The 21227-nt window shown below is 49.0% G+C and overlaps 1 protein-coding gene across 1 annotated transcript; it reads left to right on the forward strand.

The window, feature by feature from the left end:
* Positions 1 to 2149: 2149 nt before the first annotated feature.
* Positions 2150 to 15418, forward strand: LOC123369015 (synaptotagmin-2-like). Its single transcript, XM_045014393.1, has 4 exons — positions 2150 to 2185; positions 3047 to 3439; positions 7770 to 7889; positions 15030 to 15418. Exons 1-4 carry the CDS (start codon positions 2150 to 2152, stop codon positions 15258 to 15260), a joined length of 780 nt encoding a protein of 259 aa, XP_044870328.1. The 3' UTR covers positions 15261 to 15418.
* The last annotated feature ends 5809 nt before the right edge of the window (positions 15419 to 21227 follow it).

Raw genomic sequence — 21227 nt, forward strand, 5'->3', positions numbered from 1 at the left:
CCCTTACAATGGCTCATTGCACCCGGAAACTCCAGAGCACACAGGATGTACCATCACTCCAGCCAGCAACTGCTTAGATTTCACCAGCCCAGAGACATTAGCAAAACTTCCTCCCACGTCCCACCTGTTACAGCTTGAATCAGCCCATTTGTCATCTCACCCCCAGAGAGACACTGGTCTTAGGGCCACTTCCTCATTGCCAAGCCTGACACTTCTAACTTCCTATTCACCCCAGTCTCATCAATCCTACTGTGCTTGGATCATTTTTTTCAAGCAAAGAAACAATATTCTCTCTTTCACATATGCCCTTTCTTCCCCCTTCCTTCCCTACCCCTGACAAGTTCAGACACTGACCTGAAATGTTAAGATAATCACGGAGTTTGATTTCCCCTGTGTGGGATTATCAAATCTTGAGCTTTATGTGAGTCTATCTTCCTAGAATTCTCTGATTTTCACTTTTGTCCTAAATGGGTAGCAAGCCACCCCATGAAGTTTGGGATATAGGATGTTCTGTACCTGCTGAGACCTCTGGCCAATACCTCGACTATGGCAGTGATCCATACTGGATCCATCAGAGGAAAGGAATCTCCTCAGTAATGGGCCTTGCTAACTGCAGTGTTGTACTTGGAGGGGAAGAGAAGGTGATGGTGAACTCCTGTCCCATTCCTGCAACAACTCAAAATCCTGGCCAGGCTCTTAAAGCAACTAGTGATTTTGAGTGGCTTGATTTTTAGGTGTCCAGTTTGAAGGGTCTGATTTTCAGAGGGCAGGTCCTTGGCACTTCTGAAACTCCAGCTCTTTGAAAGGCATCTCAGATTAGGCATCCAAAAATCACCTTTGAAAAACCCTGGCCCCTGGCTTTATAGTTACAGATGCCATCTCCAGGCTGCTGCACTAATTTTTGCTGTTGTTCCCACAGAGAAGAAATACCTTAGTGAAGCCTGTAAGGACACAAAGGTGGAGAATGGCATCCTGGGGGATAAACTGCGACCAGCTCTCCTTGAAATTGCTAAGCAGAGCCTTCCTGATGTCAAGGCAAGTGTGCTAACCCCAGGGCACCTGCAGAAGGTCAAAGGTGTTTTTCTGATTACAAAACAAAAGGGTCAGAACTGAGAAGTGGTTGACCAATTTCCAAAAGGCAAAATACTCTACATCATAAGGGGGCTTCTCTTCTGCTAAGATAAATGGGAAGGAAGCAGATGCTGAAGGAAATCCCATGTTTCCCAGGCTTGGCTAATCAACAGCACCACAATTATAGAAGTGACTGGGACAGTAAAGGGAGATTTCTAATCCCAGTTAGAGTTGAGAGCATGATGTGACTAGTGCTGTGGAAAGATTCTTCACAATCTTCCAGGGTACTTCCATCTTCCTGACCTCCAGCATCCCATGTTAATCAAACCCTGAGCCTCTCTCAAGTGCAAAAAACAAACTGAGTTCAATTACATTAGGCCTGTGATGATGGGGAGAAAAAATCCTATAGGTACGTGGGGCTGACACCACTAAAGTAATTTCCGTTATGATCTAATCCAGATTTGAATCTAGTTTGAACCTAGGAATAAGAAGCCAAGGCATTAAACTACTGTGACATCAAGTTTCTCTTTTCACTGGCCCCATTCAATCACATTATTCTCTCAGGGATTGCAATCTACACTATACAATGAAGCTGTACTTGGGTAATTACTCCCCACCATACTCAGCCTCCGAGAGAGGAGTATTGCTGGAGAGTCTACATACTTCTGGGAGCCCAGTTCACCTTGGATCTCTCCTCTGTGAAGCTGTCTGGGGGTGTCAGCAGCTCCAACTGGAAATGGCATGACACCCACTTTTAGCAACGAGCCCTGGAGAAGAACCCTTTCCTCCATTTCCTAGAGCTTTCAGAATTGCAGGTGGGCATGAGAAAGTCAGGGGCTAGGAGAGAAGTAAGATACAGAAGGAGCAATATCTGGGGAGCATAAAGGAAAACTTCCTCCTGTTTGATTACAATCTTGATTTCTGTTTCCTGTTTGTCTCTCCGCCTCTTATTCCCTCCTCTGAGAGGCCTTTGTTCTTACTTGAACACTTGCTAATCTCCCCCTTCTCATTTCTTTCTGATTCCCTCTCCACTCATGTAGTACCCTCTCTGCTTACCACAGCAGATGCCATTTCTGCCATGGCCCAAAGTGAACCTGAATTGCTGTGGTTCATGGTGAGCTTGTGGAGATTCCCAGCCAGCTAGGCCTGTCTGGGAGAGGAGTAACAGCAAAGCTCTCAGACACACAAGCAGACCAAGTCTTCAACTGGCATAAATGGGCATAGCTCCACTGCAGTGTGGGAATGCTGCGCCCAGCAGTATGAAAGGGAAACCAGAAGAGCTACAGTATTTACCTGCTAGATGAGTGAGGTGCTGCCAGCAAACAAAATTGCCCCTTTAGGACAGCAGCTGCTTTCCCCAGGCAAATGTAAAGGGCCCAGCCCCAGAGAGAAAGGCCTACTAGGAAAAAATGCCTGTAAGAGGGCAGCAAGAGTTGATAGGGATTAGGAAGTTAGTAAGAGAGGTGCTGCTAGTGGTGTTTTCACTACTGTATCTAAGGGCTCATGCTCTAGTCTATGTTCTGTTCCTCTCCCTGTGTGTCCTTTGTAATGATTTTCAGAGGCAACAAAGACTTCTGAACTGAAGTCAATGGAGCTATCCTGGTTTCTAACCCAAAGAGATATAAACCACTTTCCTCACGTCTTGCTTGCCTAACCACATCCAACACATACAAAGCCCCTCAGCACACATTTGGCTTGTCTACACTTGAAAGTTAATTTGCATTAAGGTAGGGTATGAATTTAAAATGCAGTAACTATTCCTGAATCACTTCATCTCTTAATCCAGAATAAGGGCGTCCACACATGAAGTGATTCAGGAATAGCCATCCCAGAATCACTCCATGTGCTGACAAGCCCAAAAGGGCAGATCACCACTAGGTATAAACAGGTCTTCAGTTTCAGTGACTGGAGGAAGAAAATAGATGTCTGTCTTGGCCTGTTTACATTGTTAAAGAGACAGTCTCTCTTGCTCCAGATCCAGAAGCTCCAGGAGGAACTGGACAAGCTGGGTACCTGCCTTTCCCGCTCCTGTACCAGCAGCAAGAACCTGGAGAGTGTGGGCAGCAACGCAGACTTCCTGGAGAGCTCCCGGGGCAGGCTGAGATTCTCCCTCTTCTACCACAGGGAGCGACTTGAGCTGCTCTTGACGGTCATTGCAGTGACAGGCCTGCCTAGCCGAGGGAGCGCTGACTCTGCTGTTCGGGTCCGGCTGCTGAGGCAGGTCCCATCTCACATCTCTGGCCTTCAGTGCATGGTCCGTGAGTGGCAAACCCAGGTGGTGAAGAACTGCAGGAAACCTGCTTTTGGGGACCAGTTTGTCTGCTCCCTGCAGGAGGCCGAGCTGGAGAAGAGCACTGTGAAGTTGGAGGTGGGGCTGGCTCATTCTGTGTTACCTTTGTCAGGTGCTGGTTAAAGAGGCTCAGCTAACGGCCCTGGAAAATGAGGCCTTTTCGATACCCACAGAAAAGGTGCATCATGGGAAAATTCCCTAATGCTGTCCCCTCCAGGTGTCTTGCGCTCTTCACCTCTGAAAGGGGAAGAGGTGATTCATTCTCCAGGCCCATCCACTCCATAGCCTCTCTGAGACTAACAGGGTCTCACTGTGTGGCCAGTTAGGGTTCCAGGCTCATTGTGACATGAATGGCACTGTGGCACAAACTCCCTTCACACAGGCCAGGTGGTAAAGGCTGGCGTCCCCTAGACAAATCAGCATTTGAAATGCTCAAACAGCAGTTCCTTGGCATTTTATTTCTGGGGCTTGAGGGGAGTGGTAGTATCTAAGTCAGCAAGATTTGATGGCTCTGATGCAGGACTGGCTGTGATCATTAGGTAGCATCACTAGCTTTGCCTCTCTCTCAATCCTTGGACACAAGGGCTCTCTGGGGAAATCCATTTGCACTCTTGGTCCATCAACAGCTTATGGAACAATGGTTCCTCCCTCTGGATAATTGGGGTAAACACATGGCCCTGTAGTGAATCAGTTGCCTACCTGGGAGGTGCTGAGGAATAATAGCTAGGATGAAGTGGAGCTAGTGGCATTGAGTGGGTGAGAGGAAGTGTAAGATGAAAGTATCACATTCCTTCAAGAGAAATCAGACATGGTTTATGGTCTCCCAGGACAACTTTGAATGTAGGGCAAGTAGGCAGCTGCCTGGGGCACTGCATCTGAGGGTAATGAGGGGACAGCTGTGGTCACTCACCCGCAGGCCAGCTCTTCTCCATCGGCATCATTTCTGCTCATCCACGTCTCACTCCAAAGGAGTGTCCTTTCTGTTCCTTCATAGTCATGTGCAGCAGCAGGTGCCTTTGAGTCAGCATCCTTCATTTTGGGTTCTGCAGCACCTCTTTTTAAGCATCACTGCAGGCAAGACAAAGGCTTCTGCAGCACAGTTGGGTACCCAGGCCACCCACCACACACATAAATGAGGAGAATTCCTTCTGGATGGGAAAAAATGATACAGGTAGCAGTAAGGACTGGAGCAGGGAGTGAGTGACTGACTTTTGGAGAGGCACATTCTAAACAGGACACCAATATCTCTTGAGCTGTACTCTGACCTCCATACATAAACAGAACATATGGCTCTTGTCCAAAGAGGAGAGCTAAGCAGATCTAGCAAGTTTTATTTCCTACTGCTTTTCCTTAAAGTGCTCCCAGCCCTTACCCTGAGGCAGTGATGAGCTGCCAAAATCTTAACAACCGGTTCCCTATAAAAAGTTCTGATTTAAGGGGGGGGGAAGCGGGGGAGGGGCCGGGCGGGGGGAGACATACTCGTGGGGCCGGGGCCCCTGCAGGGCCTGGTCCAATTGCCCCACTTGCCCCCTCTCCTCCCCTCCCCTCTGGCCAGCCCTGGAGCTTGCAGCAGCCCCACCACCACCATCACCACCTTGCCGGGCCACTCAAAAAGCAGCAGCAGGACAACTCCCAAGCTCAGCTGAGCTGCCCAGTTGGTGCCGGCGGCTGGCCACGCTGCAGCTGGGGGGAAGCAGGGGAGGGGCCCGGGGAGCCTCAGCCTCCCCAGCTGGGAATCCTGGGAGCAACAGGATGATCCGGCCCGCGGACTGGAGTTCTTTGCCCACCTCCTGGCCCTTTAACAACCGGTTCTCCACAGAGGTCTAATTTTAGTAACCGGTTCTTGAGAACCTGTGGGAACCGGCTCCAGCTCACCACTGCCCTGAGGGCATCAAAAGCCCCTCTGCGTTATCCACAGCTTTTATTAACAGGAAGGAAGACGCCCCCCAGTCAGGGAGCAGAAGCAATACCATGTGACTTGGTGCCCAATCATTCAAACATTACATCATCACACAACAAACAATTTGAAAGTGTTCCACAGACTGGGGTGTGTTAATACAGAACATTTGCTGAGCAAATGGGAGCAAGGAAGTCAGTGGTAAAAAACAGAGGTAGGTGCACAGATTACAGTAGAACCTCAGAGTTACAAACACCTTGGGAATGGAGGTTATTCGTAACTCTGAACAAAACATGATGGTTGTTCTTTCAAAAGTTTACAACTGAACATTGACTTAATACAGCTTTGAAATTTTACTATGCAGAAGAAATGCTGCTCTCTTTATTTTTTTAGTTTACATTTAACACAGTAATGTAGTTGCTTCTTTTATTTATTTATTTATTTTGGTTTCTGCTGATGCCGGATTGTGTACTTCCAGTTCCAAATGAGGTGTGTGGTTGACTGGTCTGTTTGTAACTCTGGTGTTCATAATTCTGAGGTTCTACTGTATTTCCAACCAGAGACAAGAACTCGACTCTTGAATCAGTTGCTCACTAAGTGTGATCTGCACAGCTCTTCCTCCCAGTAACCCGAGACACCACAAAGAAAGAGCTCCAAACCTAAGCCTTTATGTATATTAATAGGGATTTTTTTTTGTTTTTTCTCCTCTGCTACGAGAGTTTACAGGGACAGGGAGCACTATCTGTTCCAATACAGTTCAGCTCTCAAGACAGGAGTTGATGAGGAAGTCCCCTAGATGTAAGGGTTAGCAGCTGTATCAGGTGCTTTCTGTTTTCTGACTCAGCTGGTCAGTTTTTCATGGCATTGAGGAAGCAGCCCCAGAATGTGTTTCATATTTATGCATATTTTTATGTGATTATGGTTTTAATTTTACTTTTCCTCTATTGGAAAGTAGGCTGATTCCTTTGTTTCCATTCTCTCACTGATATGTTGTTAAATCAGCATATTGCTACTCCTCCCGCCCCCAGAATATAGTGATATTATGGCAATGAGTTCCACAGACTATCACTGAGACCAAGAGCTTAGAAGGATACACAAGCTTCTGGAAACCTATATGGATCACAAGAAAATCCAGATTTGCAGTAATATGGATTGAAAACCTACAACCACCACCACCATCAGGAGTTACAGAAAGGATGCAAACCCTCCTGCTTCAGGGCACAAGTCAATTTCTAATTAGAGTTTGGAAGAAATTTTCCCTGGTAGCAGGTTATCTCAGAACTGCCTCCTGCAGCATTTCTTGCACCTTGCCTGTAGCAGCCAGTATTGGCCACTCTCAAAGACAGGGTACTGAACTGGATGGTCTGCAGGTCTGATCCAATACAGCAATTCCCATGTGTCACTGCACACCTGCTATGTCTTGGCAATGCTCCAGGTGGCTCAATACTCCAAAGCTTCTCTACTATTTAGCCCTCAATTTTCCCATCTAATTACATTTACTCTTATTCACTGTCATTGAAGGTCCCATATGTAAAAGTACCTAGCAAGTGTATGAAAGGAAATGCAGCAAGCAGCTAACCAAATAACCATGACCAGAATGGCTCGACCAGCCACGAACAGGCCCAGCGCTAGGGCAACAGTGAACTACAAAGGGGAGAGGACGAGGCCATGCGGCGAGAGTAAAAGATGGAAGGAGACAAAACTGGCATACAGAGAGGAAAAAAAGAAATCCGCAGGGCAAGCTCCTCAGCCGTGTTAGAACATCTTTGCTCAGCTCCTTTATTTCTCTATAACGTACTGGATATTGAGCTGTTGGATCTGAGCACTTCCAGAAAGGGAAAACAATGAATTTTCTCTCTCCCAGTAGGAGAGAGAAAAGTTTTTGTTTTTAACAACAGGAAGATACGAGAGTGCAAAGCTGTTCTGAAACCCATGTGAACAGCCACCAGAGGGTTCTCTTGACATGTGTGGGGGGATTGTAAAGAGAGAGATGTTGGGCTGCTTCAGCAGACACCTGGGGCCAGCCTGGCAGAGAGCAGCCCCAGGATGCATGGGTAGCATAAACCTTTGCACAGCCCATCTTGAGCTGTGCGGGGCGCTCCTGAGTGCTATTTACACTGCAGATGAAATAACTGTGAAGGAGAAGCCGATGGAAGGAAGTGACAGAGCGGTGGGGAGTGAGAAGAGAAGAGAGCTTGAAGGAGCCTGTTCAGGTGGCAGGGGAAGGGAAGGATTCAAGTTTTATTTGCTGGGGATGTGCCTCCCTTGTTCTCATTTCAGCCCAATATTGACCCCTTCAAACCTGGTGCCTGGCAGGTAGGATTTAGACAGCTGCCCTGAGAACGTGTTGCAGGGACCTGGAGCATAGGCCTTGTGTGTGGAAAAACAAAGGCCAAGTTTGAGACCTGGCCTAAGCAGACATAATTCCAGTTGGCTTCAGGGGATGTGGTACTGCATAGCCCTGCTCCTGTGTCCCCTGTGGGGGGGATGATGATTCTTTCTGTCCCATAGGTTAAACGTTACAACAAGTATTCCAGACACACCATGCTGGGGGAAGTGAGGGTCACCCTCAGCAAACTAAAGGCCTCTCAACGTATGGAGTTCTGCGAGGAGCTACAGAAGACTACAAAGGTAATGGTTCCCATGTCACCTCCCGCAATGTAACTACATCATGATTGCACTGAATGGATGTCTCCAGGGAGAGGGATAAAGAGCCTTTGACTTTCTTCAGGCAGTAACCTGCAGTCCTGCCTTCCATCAGCATGGGACAGACCATGGAAAATGAGCGAGTGGCCTCATTACAGACCTACTTTGTGCTCCACATGCTTGCCAGATAGGCTCTGCAGAGAGGCAGCGGCATTTGAGAGCATGGAGTCTGGACTGTTCTCCCAGGGTATGTCTACAGTGCAATTAAACACACATGGCTGGCCCGTGTCAGCTGACTCAGGGTCACGGGGCTCTTTAATTGCGGTGCAGATGTTTGGGCTTGGGCTGGAGCCAAATTCTGGGACCCTCCCTCCTCTTGGGGTCTCAGAACCAGGGCTCCAGCCTAAGCCCAAATGCCTACACTGCAAGCCCGAGGCACCTGACCTAGGCCAGCCGCAGGTGTTTAATTACAGTGTGGCTGTACCCTCAGAGATGAACTGCTCAGGTCAGGCTTGAGGCCCATTGGTGGGCAGCACGAAGAGGCTCATACTGCTGCTTCCAGTGGCATATCTGCTCCTGGATTAACGCAGGACTTAAGTCAATCAGGAAGCTTTTACCTGCCCTAAAATAGCACATACTTGTTTGTGTAGTGGGAAGGTGCAAAATGAGAACACATCTTATATTCTAGGTTCCATTTATAAAGGTTAATAAATGGTTAGCTTAGCTAATGGTTATAAACAGGTTACAGTCTAGCTGGTTATAAGCAACCCCGAGTCCAACAACTCAAATAATTAACAATTTATTAAAATGTCAATGCTTTATAAACAGAGCTTTAATATAAAGTGTTACTCAAAATGCCCCTTTTATGAAAGTCAGGCCCCTTTAACTTCTCTTGTTCTCAGGTATTCCAGCATGGGTGTATCAACTGGAAAGGCCATAGTTTGGCACTAGAGGAACATAATGCAGTATCAGCTTCCCTCTGCACAGGCAGCAATAACTACGGACACACTTTGTTGTAACAGGAACCACATTGTGTTGGCTTGCGCTGCCCCCAAGGACAAGGAATAAATGAAAGTGCCTTTCTTAGATAGTTTATTGCCACAAGAACTGTTCATTTAACTGTTGCATAAAGATTTGATACTGTTAAGTTATAGCCAAAATTATGTGAAATCAATATGAATTTGACAGGGTTCAAACCCATTGTAGAGCCAGACTCCCAGATTAATGCAAAACAGCTGTTTAGAAGATCTCAGGGTTATGAGACTGGGCCGCCTCCTTGTCAATAAGCAAGGAAAACCATTACACCTACCAGTTAGAAAAGAGAGAGGCCACCAGCTGCACTGAAAAGAGAGATGCTGACAGCCGCAAAAAGGGCTTTAAGGGCTGCAGCTGCTTGCCTCTAGCAAATTTAAAGAGCCATCCCCTGAAGGGCATGCTGGGAAAAAAAATCTTATACAAGGGCAAACCTGTACTGAGGAGAATGGGTAGGGACCAGGAAGTTGCCAAGGGAGATGCTGCTGTTTTCACCACCATAACTCAGAGGTCATCTCCATATTCTGTCCCCCTCCACATTACTGATTTTCAGAGAAGACAAAGGCCTTGTATACACGTTTTTGTGGAGCACTGTTGCATTAACACCTTGACAGCTTGTGATGGAGCGCTGAGGGCTGGCACTTGAGCCAGCACTCTGGTCACTATTTGTTCTAAATAGGTTTCCTTAGAGAAGGTCTAATTGGACAGAGGACTACCTGGATTACCAGGCCAGAGTGAGGCTGGTGAACCAGTTAGCTTATTAACAGGGAAGCTGTAAAAAAAGGCACAGGAAGACATGCTGGGGGAGGAGAGGAAGCCTGGTTAAAAGGAGTCTGCTAAATAGAGACACCATCTCCCCTCCTTTTTGGAGAAGAGGTTAGAAAGTTGAGATGAGTAGGAGGATGTAGATGGAGGGATTAAAACACTGTAAATAAGCCAGGAGGTCTGAGTGGGTCTGTGTTCATTGAAGAGGCTGGAATATGCCATGTTGCTGCATCATACAGCTCCAGTGCTAGCAGTGGTGGGGGCACTGCTGTAGCCTGGGCATTGGTATCTAGGTGTGCCCTGACTAGGGGTAGATGATGTTGTGGTAAGAATACCACTAACCAGTTTACACCACCACTGCTAGCACGGATGGAGCTGCACCATTCCTAGCATGGATGGCTTCTCAGAAACCACAGGGTGGCACAGCCTGATGGAGAGAGGAGTGAATATACAAACAGAAGTAGGGCTCTGGGGTAGGAATTTGAAAAGTGCCTTAGGAGCACAAGTTCTATTGACTTTCAATGGGACTTGTGCTCCTAAATCACTCGGGCACTTTACAATCCCACTCTAAATTTACTGGGCCAAGCGCTCTGTTATACTGATGAAACCCCATTAACTTCAGTGGCACTATGTGCCACGGTACCTGAAAGGAAAGATTTCCTCACTTGGCCCAATTCACCATTCCCCTTACCTTGTGTAGTGAAGTAATTGAACCTGTGCAGAGTAGGTGTGGTCTCATTGGCTAGCATTTTACATCCTCTTTGCACTGGTCAATCAAAGTTCAGGGGAACAGTGAATTAGGCCAACTGTTTTCATAAGAGACCAAAATAATTCTCTTGCTAACTTATCATGCACATGGACATACCGTCAGCTGAATGACTACCATTTTGGTGGCAGCAGCTGTTTTCAACCTCTTTAGAGTCCTTCCCAATCAACCAGTATCCTTGTACTCTGATAAAATTTAGCTCAATATTCCAGGGTTTGGAGAAGGGGAATGGTGATAGCAGATACCTCCTGCCTTGTTAGGATAACAGCACTGATTCCACAATTACAATACACCTCTACCCCGATATAACGCGATCCGATATAACACAAATTCGGATATAGAGCGGGAAAGCAGTGCTCCAAGGGGGCAGGGCTGCACACTCCAGTGGATCAAAGCAAGTTCGATATAACGTGGTTTCACCTATAACACAGTAAGATTTTTTTGGCTCCCCAGGACAGCGTTATATTGAGGTAGAGGTGTACAAGGATAATCAATCTGTAGGGTCCTGTGCACCCAGCAGAGGGTACTGCTGTTCTGTGGAATGGACTGTACAATTGATAATTGCAATTGATCATCACACAAACATCACCTAACTTCTTTCCATTTTTTATGACATCAAGAGTTTGATAAAGGTAACTGTCTTGACATAACATACTTAACTTTTTATATGGGATTCGTTTTAGTCCCTCCTGACACATTCTGATAAAAAAATTTAGTACTATACAAAAAAAACAACAAAAAACCCCAAAACAATGGATTTTAAATGGATTGAAAACTAGTTAACTGACAGACAACAGAAAGTAATTGTCAATGAAGAACTGTCCTCCAGTAGGGGAGTTTCTAGTTCTTCAGGGATCTATTCTTGGCCCAATGCTATCCAATCTCTTTATCTATGAGCTTGAAGAAAATATAAAATCATTATGGGTAAAATTTGCAGATGGCACGCAAATTTGGGTAGTGGTAAAAAATGAAGACAGGTCAGTTATACAGACTAAGCTGGATCGCTTGGTGAAGTGGGCTTGTTTCAACAACATGCATTCTAACACAGCCATATGTCTAGGACCAATGAATGCAGGTCACTCTTACAAGTTGGAGGACTATGCCACTGGAATGCAAAGAACTTAGGGGCCTTGGTAGATAACCAGGTGAACAGGAGCGCTAGTGCAATGCTCTAGCTAAGAGAGAGAACAAGACCTTTGGATGTATAAGAAGGGAATATCAAGGAGGAGCAGAAAGGCTGCATTACCTCTGTATATGGCATTAGTGAGCTCATTACTGGAATACTGTGTCCTGTTCTGGTATTCACACTTCAAAGAGATGTTGAAAACTGGAAATGAGTCAGAAAAGAGCTACAAAGATGATCTGAGCTCTGGAAAGCATGCCTTACGAGAGCCTAAAGAAGCTCGGTTTATTTAGTTTATCCAAGCAGAGGTTAAGAGGTGACTTGGTTACAATCTACAAGTATCTACATGGGAAAGAGATTGCTCATAAGAGGCTCTTTAATCTGGCAAAAATGCAAAATGAGATCCAATGCTTGGAAGCTGAAGCCAGACCAGTTCAAACTAGAATTAAAGGGGAATTTTTAAATAGTGAGAATTTTCATTGAAACAACCTAGGAATGTTGTGGATTCTCCATCACTTGAAGTCTTTAAATCAAGACAGAATGTTTGTCTAAAAGATAGTTATAGCCATGGGTGGCGGGTGTCAAAGGCTGGATAAGGTTGAGCCGCCTCAAACAGCCCTACATGGCCCTGCTAACTCTCTGCCACCCCTGCTTCCTGGTGCTGTACTGCGGGCGGCTCTTCCCCTGTGGCCAGGGCCCTGGGCTGGCGCTAATGGGGGCCAGCCTGCAGCCAGGGACTCTGCCAAGAGCTCTGGGGCTTGGGGGAGAGGCTGCGCTGCTTTCTCAGTGCTCTGGAGCTGGGGGTGCTGGGGCAACCTGGGCGGGATGGGGGGCCTGGCGGCTGCAGCATGTCTGTGTGCGCATGAGCGTTCTGGGCTCTGGCGGGAGGAATGGGACTTAGGGCAGAAGGGGCAGGCTGGGCGCTAGCCTCCCTGAGCCTGGGGTTCACCCGCCGCCCATGGTTATAGCTCAAACAAGTTCTGGGCTTGATGCAGAAATTACTGAGTGAGGTTTTTTGGCCTGTGTTATGCAGAAGGTCAGACTAGATTATTAAAATGGTACCTTGTGGACTTAAAACCTAGGACTCTAGGGCCTTGGGGAGGGTGGGTCTAATCCTGAAATGAGTCACAAGAGAGTGTGGATTTCTCTCCCCATTCATCCACATCACAGAACCATCTCCTGACATAGTGCAATTAACGGTCTCCACCCAAGAAAGGTCTGGGAATGGCATCTTTGCACCAGGCTGGTAAAGGCCTAAAGGGGGGTGGGGGAGGAAAGGAGAGACCATGGCCCCATGATCATGAGGGTAGAACTCAGGGGCCAGCTGGCTCTCAGGAAATCTCCAGGTAAAGACAGACAGACTCACTCTCCTATTATACGTGTCGAGTCCTGTGGCGCTAATTCTCTGCACTGCCCCTTGCACCCTGTGTGCAAGGACAGTGTGAAACGTGTCCTTGTCAGACCAGTGGTGACTCAGTGAGTTACACACATGCAGGTCTTTGAGGCCACATGGCAGGACTCCCCGTTACTCAGCTCCCCTCCTCAGGGCATGGGAGGCAGCTACAGGCTCTTCACATCGCAGTCGTTATGGGAATACTGCTGGGGCATGTTCACTTCAGTCATTTTCCATGCCTCGGGGGGTGGGGGCTGATCTTCACACCCAGTCCCCGTGTGTCAGGTGGATTGGGGAAGGGAGGTTCTGCTGTTTCCTTTGCTGGCACCTGCAGTGCATGGTGGAGCATGCCTCAGCAGAGCCAGCTGCAGGGACTCTCCAGGGACCAGCAGGGCCGCCCAGAGGATTCCGGGGGCCCGGGGTCTTCGGTGGCGGGGGGCCTTCCGTTCTGGGACCCGCCGCCGAAGTGCCCCGAAGACCCGCGGCGGGGGCCCCCCACCGCCGAATTACCGCCGAAGACCGAGCTGAACTTCGGCGGCGGGTCCCGCTCCGTCTTCGGCGGTAATTCGCCAGCAGGGGGTCCTTCCGCCCCGGGGCGGAAGGACCCCCCGCTGGCGAAGACCAGGAGCGGCAGAAGCTCCTGCACCCAGCCCCGCAAGAGTTTTCCGGGCCCCCCGGAGCGAGTGAGGGACCCCGCTCCAGGGGCCCCAAAAAACTCTCGTGGGGGCCCCTGTGGGGCTCAGGGCCTGGGGCAAATTGCCCCTCTTGCCCCCCCCTCTGGGCGGCCCTGGGGACCAGAGAGGAGCTGAGAAGCCTGTCTCTGTGTAAGCTTTAGAGATGGGCCTCTCATTAAACAGGCTGAGGGGAGTGTTAACATAAATTGGCTGGCTGGGGAGATTTCCTGGTAGCCCTGTAAGTGAGTCTGACTCTGATGACTGGAAGCAGGCCTGCCGACAGCAATTCCGGGCCCTAGGGGGGGTGTGGAGCCTGGGGCAGAAGTGACGAATTCATCACTTCTGGGACTGACCAGTCACCAGGGCCGGCTTTAGGGTGATTCACCTGATTCCCCCGAATCGGGCCCTGTGCCCCTAAGAGGGCTCCACAATGTCCATAAGGACCCTCCGCTGACATGCCACCAAAGGCACCGGCAGCCAATTGAGCTGCCGCCGAAGTCCTGCCGCTGTCTTCGGCGGCAGCTCTTTCGAATCGGGCCCCACAGTGCCTAAAGCCGGCCCTGCCCGTCACTTCTGGGACCGACAACGCTGGCCAATTTCACCGGCGGCTCGCAGGGCCCCCCGAAGTGCGGGGCCTGGAGCAGTTGCCCCAATTCGCCATACCCTAGGGATGGCTCTGCCCAGGGCAGAACAGTCAATGGGTCTCCTAGGAAGGTCCGCCTGACATTTGAGCGGTGCTGTGCCTCCGCTGGCTGGTGCCCAACAAGCTGCCGGCTGCGTTGTTGGACGTGCTCTTCCAGCATGGCCAAGGCTTTCACATGCCCAGCCGGCTGCCACCGGTACCACCCCGCATGCACTTAGGAGCTCTGTGGCCCACCCAGGAGATTTAAAAGGGCTGCCGGGCTTGTAAATCGCCCGGGCCCCTGGGCAATTTCCCCCTTACACAGACCGCTCCCCCATTGGCAGGCCGGACTGGAAGTGCAGGGGAGCTTTCAGGTAAGGATTGGGTGGGGGTTGGCAGTGCTGGGAGAGGGACACATTTTGTACAACGTCTGCTCATGCTCCACCTGGCTTCAGTGCTATTAGTCCCTGGGTCAGGTTCTGAGCACAGTTACACCACTGTAAAGAGGAGTCATTCGCTGCTTAAAGGCTCACTCCAGATTTACATGGGTTTAACTCAGACTGTAAATAGCCTCCCTCGCTTTTCAGAGCAATTAAATACCTCCCCACGTTTAGCTTTTCCTCCCTCGGAAAGTAGTCAGAGGGCGGCAGGCCACGATGCTGTTCTCAGCAGGGGCAGCTGAGTAGTGCGAGTACTGGAGGATGGAGTCAGGGATGGCTATTCACAACACTGCCTGCTATCCTTTCACAGGACCTTGTTGGAGAAGTCCTTGTGTCGCTGAAGTGTCTCCCCATCTCTCAGAAGATAGAAATTGGGCTGCTCAAAGTCAAAACTGCCTCCGTGTGCAGCAGTCCAGAGAAGAGTAAAGGCATTTATTTCAGCTACTGTCTGTGGTTGCCTGAGGTTCTGTATCTCTCCAGCTTGCTCTGTCTGTGGCCTCTCTTCTTTCCCAGGGGAAGGATAGGGTATGAGAGAGAGTGAGTACTTGATCTCCCCTTCTGCTGGCCGATTACAGACCAGTGGTAGGGGAATGTTTGCCAAAACCCCACTGAACACTGCTGCACTGGCTCAGAGCCACTGCTGAAGCCCGGACCCCCAGCACCGGGTGGGGCAGAATGCCATTGAGAATTAAAGCACAAGACCGATAATGGAAGAACCCAAACACAAAGACCCAGCACAGGGACTTCCACTACTGGTACTTGAGTGACTCTTCCCTAGCAGGGCAGCCTCCTCCCAAACACACACACACACACACACATATATATATTGTGTTAATCCATTTCCGAGACAACACAAAGATGCAAAGGGGCAGAGCAGAGAACCTGGCCCTTGTACCTGCCATAAAGCCAGATGAGTCAGGCTCCTGAGGAGTCCCTGACTCCTCAGTATGGAGGAATCCCCAGGTAGCATACAACTGACATCCGCCCCTCCCCCATGTGTGTGGGGGGGAGTTGATGGAGAGATGTGACCATAGTGTTGCAGTGCTCATGTAGTTCAGCTGTGGGGGCAGTGGCGCAATGGTACGGTACCCCTCAAGAAGCTGGTGCCCATGGGAACTACTCTGCTTGCCCACCCATAGAACCAGCACTGCCACCAACACCCTTAGACTTTCTACTTGGAAGGGGCCTGACTCTCCAGTGCCTTCTCTCCTTTTCCAGACAGGCTTTGGTGCAGTAGGACCTGGGTTTAGTGTAACCATCCCCTTGCCAGTAAGGGTAAAATTCTCTTCTTGATACCTATGCACCATTCTCATGGACTTCAGCAGGCATCTCACACACATTCAAGGGCAGAATCTGGCACTAAGTATATACCTTGTGAAACTGTCGTGGTTCACCAACACATAAGTGCATGGATCACAGGACCAAATTCTGATCTATGGTTAATATTACAGCCCTCCTTCTGCACCACTGAAGTCAGTGGGAGCTTTGCCCACCAAAAGGGTGCAGGATCAAGTCCATAGAGCAGTAACGTCAGGACTGAGGGATGCTCACAATGTCCTGTATCCTCATTTTTCCCCCTCTTGCTCTCTCCCTGCCCCAGATGTGTGTGCGAGAATAGACATCTCCTGCAATCTCCACAAACAGAAGCATCAGAAATCCAGCCCCAGGGCCCGAACCTCAGTCATCATCTTCAACGAGACTTTCCTCTTCCATCTTGCTGAGCCTGTTGCTGGGGCCTGCACAGTCCTGGTCTCCGTTTATGAAATGAACTCCAGGGCCAGAGGCAGCAGCAGGCAGCTCATTGGACAGGCTGTCCTGGGGAAAAGGAGCCCCAGCGAAGCCAATGACCACTGGGCCCTCATGATGCAGTCTGTCCAGCAGCCTGTGGCCAAGTGGCATCCTCTGCTACTTTAGAAGGAGGATTTTGCACCACTTCCATGATGTAGAAACTGGCCAGATTTTCTCCATGGCATCAGTCCCAACAACGTTCAAAGTGGGTACCTTCCAGAGATGGATAATAGCCTGAAGTTCCTGGTTAGAACAACACTAACTGAAGTAACTGCTAGTTGTGACAAAAGTTGCTGATACATTCAATTCCCTCCCTTGCTGCTGCTGGGAGGGAGAGCGACTCTCCATCCCTGCCAAGTCCCATTGTGATTTGATTAACAATACTATTGCCGCAGCACCGAGAGGCTGCAACTGAGACCAGGGTGGTCCCACTGCACTAGGTGCTATGTACATACACACACACACAGTAAGAGAACAACTCTGCCCTGATGCGTTTACAATCTGAACAGACAAGGGAAGCAATGGGTGGGAGGAAAGGAGTATTATCCCCATTTGACAGATGGGGAATTGAGGCACAGAGATTAAGTGACATATCCAAGGATACATAGGGACTCTGTGACAGAGCAGGAATTTGAACCCAACATCTCCTGAGTCCCAGTCCAGTTCCTCGAACATCCTTCCTCTCCTTCCCCGTTCTTTGCCTGAGAGAGTCCCAGATGTGGCACTTTCCCAGTTTTGGGATCTCTCACATGGGAAGCACCTGGGCTTATTTGAGTGAAGGTGCCCAGGCCTTGCTACCACTGCCTCCCTTCACTCACACGCACATAGAGTGCCTCTGGGGATGGTTGAATACAAGACCTCGGCATCCCAGGCTGTCAGTCAGGCACTTTCCTTCAGCAATACCCTCATGTTAAAAAACAAACATGCTTTGTGTAAATGCAGACCCCTCTCACCTGCTGAAGAGCAATGAAACAGCCCAGACCTTGTAAACGAGAGCAGAGCCTGCTGAAGTAGGAGCTACCTGCACACTATGGCCTTGCTGCCATCTCAGGAAAGGTCTGGGCCCTGTGGCCGCCACCACAGCTGGAGAATTGCCAGCTGCTAAATTTGGATGAATGGTTGTGGTCCATCTCCAGCAAGTAAGTGTGTGTGTGTTCAGGGCTCTCCTGAAGTGGCTAGGAGGCATGGTGGTGCATCTAAAGCTCATTAATTCTTGTAAACTGTTTTCTTCCCAGGATATCACCATTGCCCCGCACCACATGTTGGGGTGGACAGTGGCCACTGCTCTGAGACTTCAGGCTTCTGCTTTGTTTAGTCTCCCAGCAGACAGCACCCCCTGGTGGAGGCATGGCAGCATAACCTCACCTTGTATGGCTGTCCTGTATCCAGTATCTGACAGTGGCCAGCACCAGCTATTTCAGTGGAAGCTGTAAGAACCCTGCAGTGAGCAGATGTGGGAGAATCTGACCGCCCGCATTAGTTCTCACCTGGATCTCTATCAGTTAGAGAATGATTTAAGCCCTGATGCATGAGGCTCCGTAGCCTTTCCAAAATTTGTCATCATTAATTATAAGAATTCTGGATATTCTTGATACCCATAAACATGTCTTGTCCCTTTTTGAATCTTGGTATGTTCTTGGCCTCAGTGATGTCCTGTGGCAGTGAGTTCCACAGTGTTGTGAAAAAAGTATTTCACTTTATTGGTTTTGAATTTCCTACCTTTTAATTTCATTGCATGTCCTCTGGTTCATGTATGAACAGACAGGGAGAATAGAAGCTCCAAATCTATCTTCTCTGTCTCATTAATTATTTTATACACTTTTATCATGTCCCCTCTTACTCATCCCTTCCTAAAGTGAACAATCCCACTCCTCAATCTCTCTCCATAGGACAGTCTTTCCAGGCTCTTCATTGAACCTTCTCTAGTTCTGCACCATCCTTTTGTGGTGGTGTGACCAGTATTCCACCTGGTATCCAGACACCATTGCTTTATATGAAGGCATTAGAATATTCTCTGTATTATTCACCATCCCATTCCTTATACTGCCTAACAAATTTCATTTGCCATCATGCTGGTCATTCTCCTCGTTTGGTTAGGTCCCTCTGAAGTTCCTCTTGATCCTCTCTGGTCTGACTAGCAAATGTTGCTACCCCATTACTCACCCCCTCCCGCCTTTCCAGATCATTAAATACACTAAAACACAGGACCTAGTATGGAAACTTACAGCCTCCACTTTTGAAATGATCAACATTGACCATTTAATCCTACTCTTTGCTTTTCATCTCCTAGCCAGTTTGTTTCTCGTCCCCATGACTACTTAGCTTCATTAGTAGCTTCTTGCACAGGATCTTGTCAAAGGCCTTTTGAAAGTCACTGTATGTATACCATGCCTCCCATGGAGATAAGAGCCAGCAGAATGGCTCAGTCCTCTATCCTCTACCGTCTAATCTAGGGGGCAGGGTCCTCTGCCCGCCCCTCTTCCTGGGGCCCACTGACTGCCCCAATAAAGCTCAGAGAGGCTTCTAGTTCTTCAGCACCCGTGGCTTTATTTACACCTGGTTCTCCCACCACCAGTGATATACTATATACAGAGCTTGCAGGCCTTACAGTCTCCTCTTCCACACAGAGTCTGCCCTCAGCCTGGAGACTGACCTTCCCCCGGCCATTCCCCCTTCTTCTGGCTGCCAGCCAGCCGTTATCCCTTGAACCCTCAGGCCCGCAGGTGCAGCCAGTTCTAAAGGCCAGGCACCAGACTTCTCCCCAGCCCCAATCTGCTGGCTGAGCAGGGGCTAATTCGGTGCCTTTGCACCAGCACCCTGCTACAGGCAGTATTCTGCCACCAGCTCCCAGCCCACTCACTGCTTGCTCTCTGCTCAGATGCCAGCTGTGATGCTGGTGGATATGGGCACTGATCTGGTAGGGACTCTCTCCCAAAAGGCAAGGGAAGGGTGAGTGGATTGGCATATGGAGCAAACATATCAGCATGTCACTGACTGAGCTTGCTCCATAGTCACTATCCTGCTCCGACAAGTACTGTAACCTCCAGGCCACTCACCCTGATGGGATGGTGACACAGACATCAGCCTGGAAGCTATTTCAGGAGCACTTCAGCACCCTGCAAGCCCTGCCACAAGACGCCTGAAGCTCCAGCATAATCGAGACTGTTCCAGGGACATCAGCTCCAGTGCTGAACCTAGTTATTTGAGCATCGGGAAAACAAGAGTGACTACATTAAACTAACACCACCACCTGCCACCATATAGCCACAACCTATGTGCCCACAACTCCCCACGGGAGACGTTCTAGCCTGGGAATCCCTGTCACCAAAGACATCAGCGCAGCCTGTGGTACTGTCACAGTGGGTCAGATACTCAGTACAATCCCAGGGGGAGAACGGTCAGTTACAGGGAAAGCTCTCAATGTTCTGGGCTACTTTCGAATGAAAATGCTGGGCTGCTCTGAGTGGGGAAAAAGGTAAAATCCATTTGCAGCTCTGACTCATGGATTTGCAACAGCTGGCAGCTGTCACCTAAGCCATGAGGTTTGTTTAATTGTCTGCAGTTCAGGCAGCACAATGGCAGAGGGTAGGACTGCGCTGCAGCGTTCCCAGCTGGTGCTTCTCCACCCTGCCGGGAGCTGGAGTAGTAGAACACCCAGCACAGCCATATTCCCTGCTGTGGAGCACAACACTTGAGTAGGGGACACTTCCCAGAGAGCGAATGCTCTCACCCCCATCTTAACAGTCATTGGCAGTGAAGGATGAAAGAATGAGCCTCAGCCGTAGCCTCACCAGGCATGTCTCACTTCAGGCTGCAGATATAAATTCCAGCTCGAGGTGACATACCTGCGCTAGTTCTGATCGAGCTACTGCACTAAAAATAGAGTTGCTGTGATAGTGCGAGTGCCGGGACTGGGAAGCCACCAGAGCACATGCCTAGCATCCATTGATGGGATTGGATTTGGGGCAGCTAATCCCTCCCACCTCTCATGCTAAGGTTAGATTTACTTGTGGTGACTGTGACCTTGGCTAATAATAATCAAAGGCCTGGACTCCGAAGGTCACGTGACTGAGCGAGGTATAGATATTATTCAGAGGGAAAAGGCAGAGTCTGAATGAAAGAAATGACTCAGCCAGTTTTAGACCCAAATCAAATAATTAAAAATATCTGATGGCCATCACACGAGGGCACAGCTGAGTAGAATTTAGTCCTGCTCTGGATCCCAAGTGCTCAGTTTGCAAGTGGAAAAGAGAGACAGGGGAACCTCCCAACTCTCAGCCCTACACACTCCCCTTAGGCTCTGAGGGTCACATCACAGCAGGTGTTACCCCAGTGGGATTTGCAGCAGGAATTGAGTTGACCTTGAGAAGGAAAGAACCTAGCTTGATTCTCAAAAATCACCTCCAATAAAAAACCCCACACACTTCTGTTGCCCAAAATAGGCTCTTGTTCATATCTGTTTATCGACATTGTTGTCAGTGGGTGTAACTGATAGGAACTTAGTACAACACAAAGAGACTTTTTACTAACTGAGAGGCAGCATGGTCTAGTGGATAATGCACTAGAGTAGGATTCAATAGACCTGGGTTCTCGTCCCAGGTTTTTTTATTATTATTATGGTCTGACAGGCAAGTTGCTTCACCAGCCTGTACTTCAGTTTCTCCATCTGTAAAAATGGGAATAATGATACTGACCTTCTTTGTGAACTAACAGCAACCCT

This window comes from Mauremys mutica, chromosome 4, assembly GCF_020497125.1.
Source record: "Mauremys mutica isolate MM-2020 ecotype Southern chromosome 4, ASM2049712v1, whole genome shotgun sequence".
Lineage (NCBI taxonomy): Eukaryota > Metazoa > Chordata > Testudines > Geoemydidae > Mauremys > Mauremys mutica.

Bases quoted from the DNA above. Each gene is read 5' to 3' on its own strand.
- LOC123369015 (XM_045014393.1), top strand. From the start codon at position 2,150: ATGGCCCAAAGTGAACCTGAATTGCTGTGGTTCATG. The intron at 2,186-3,046 runs GTGAGCTTGTGG...CTCTTGCTCCAG, and splicing joins CTGAATTGCTGTGGTTCATG to ATCCAGAAGCTCCAGGAGGA. The intron at 3,440-7,769 runs GTGGGGCTGGCT...TCTGTCCCATAG, and splicing joins AGAGCACTGTGAAGTTGGAG to GTTAAACGTTACAACAAGTA.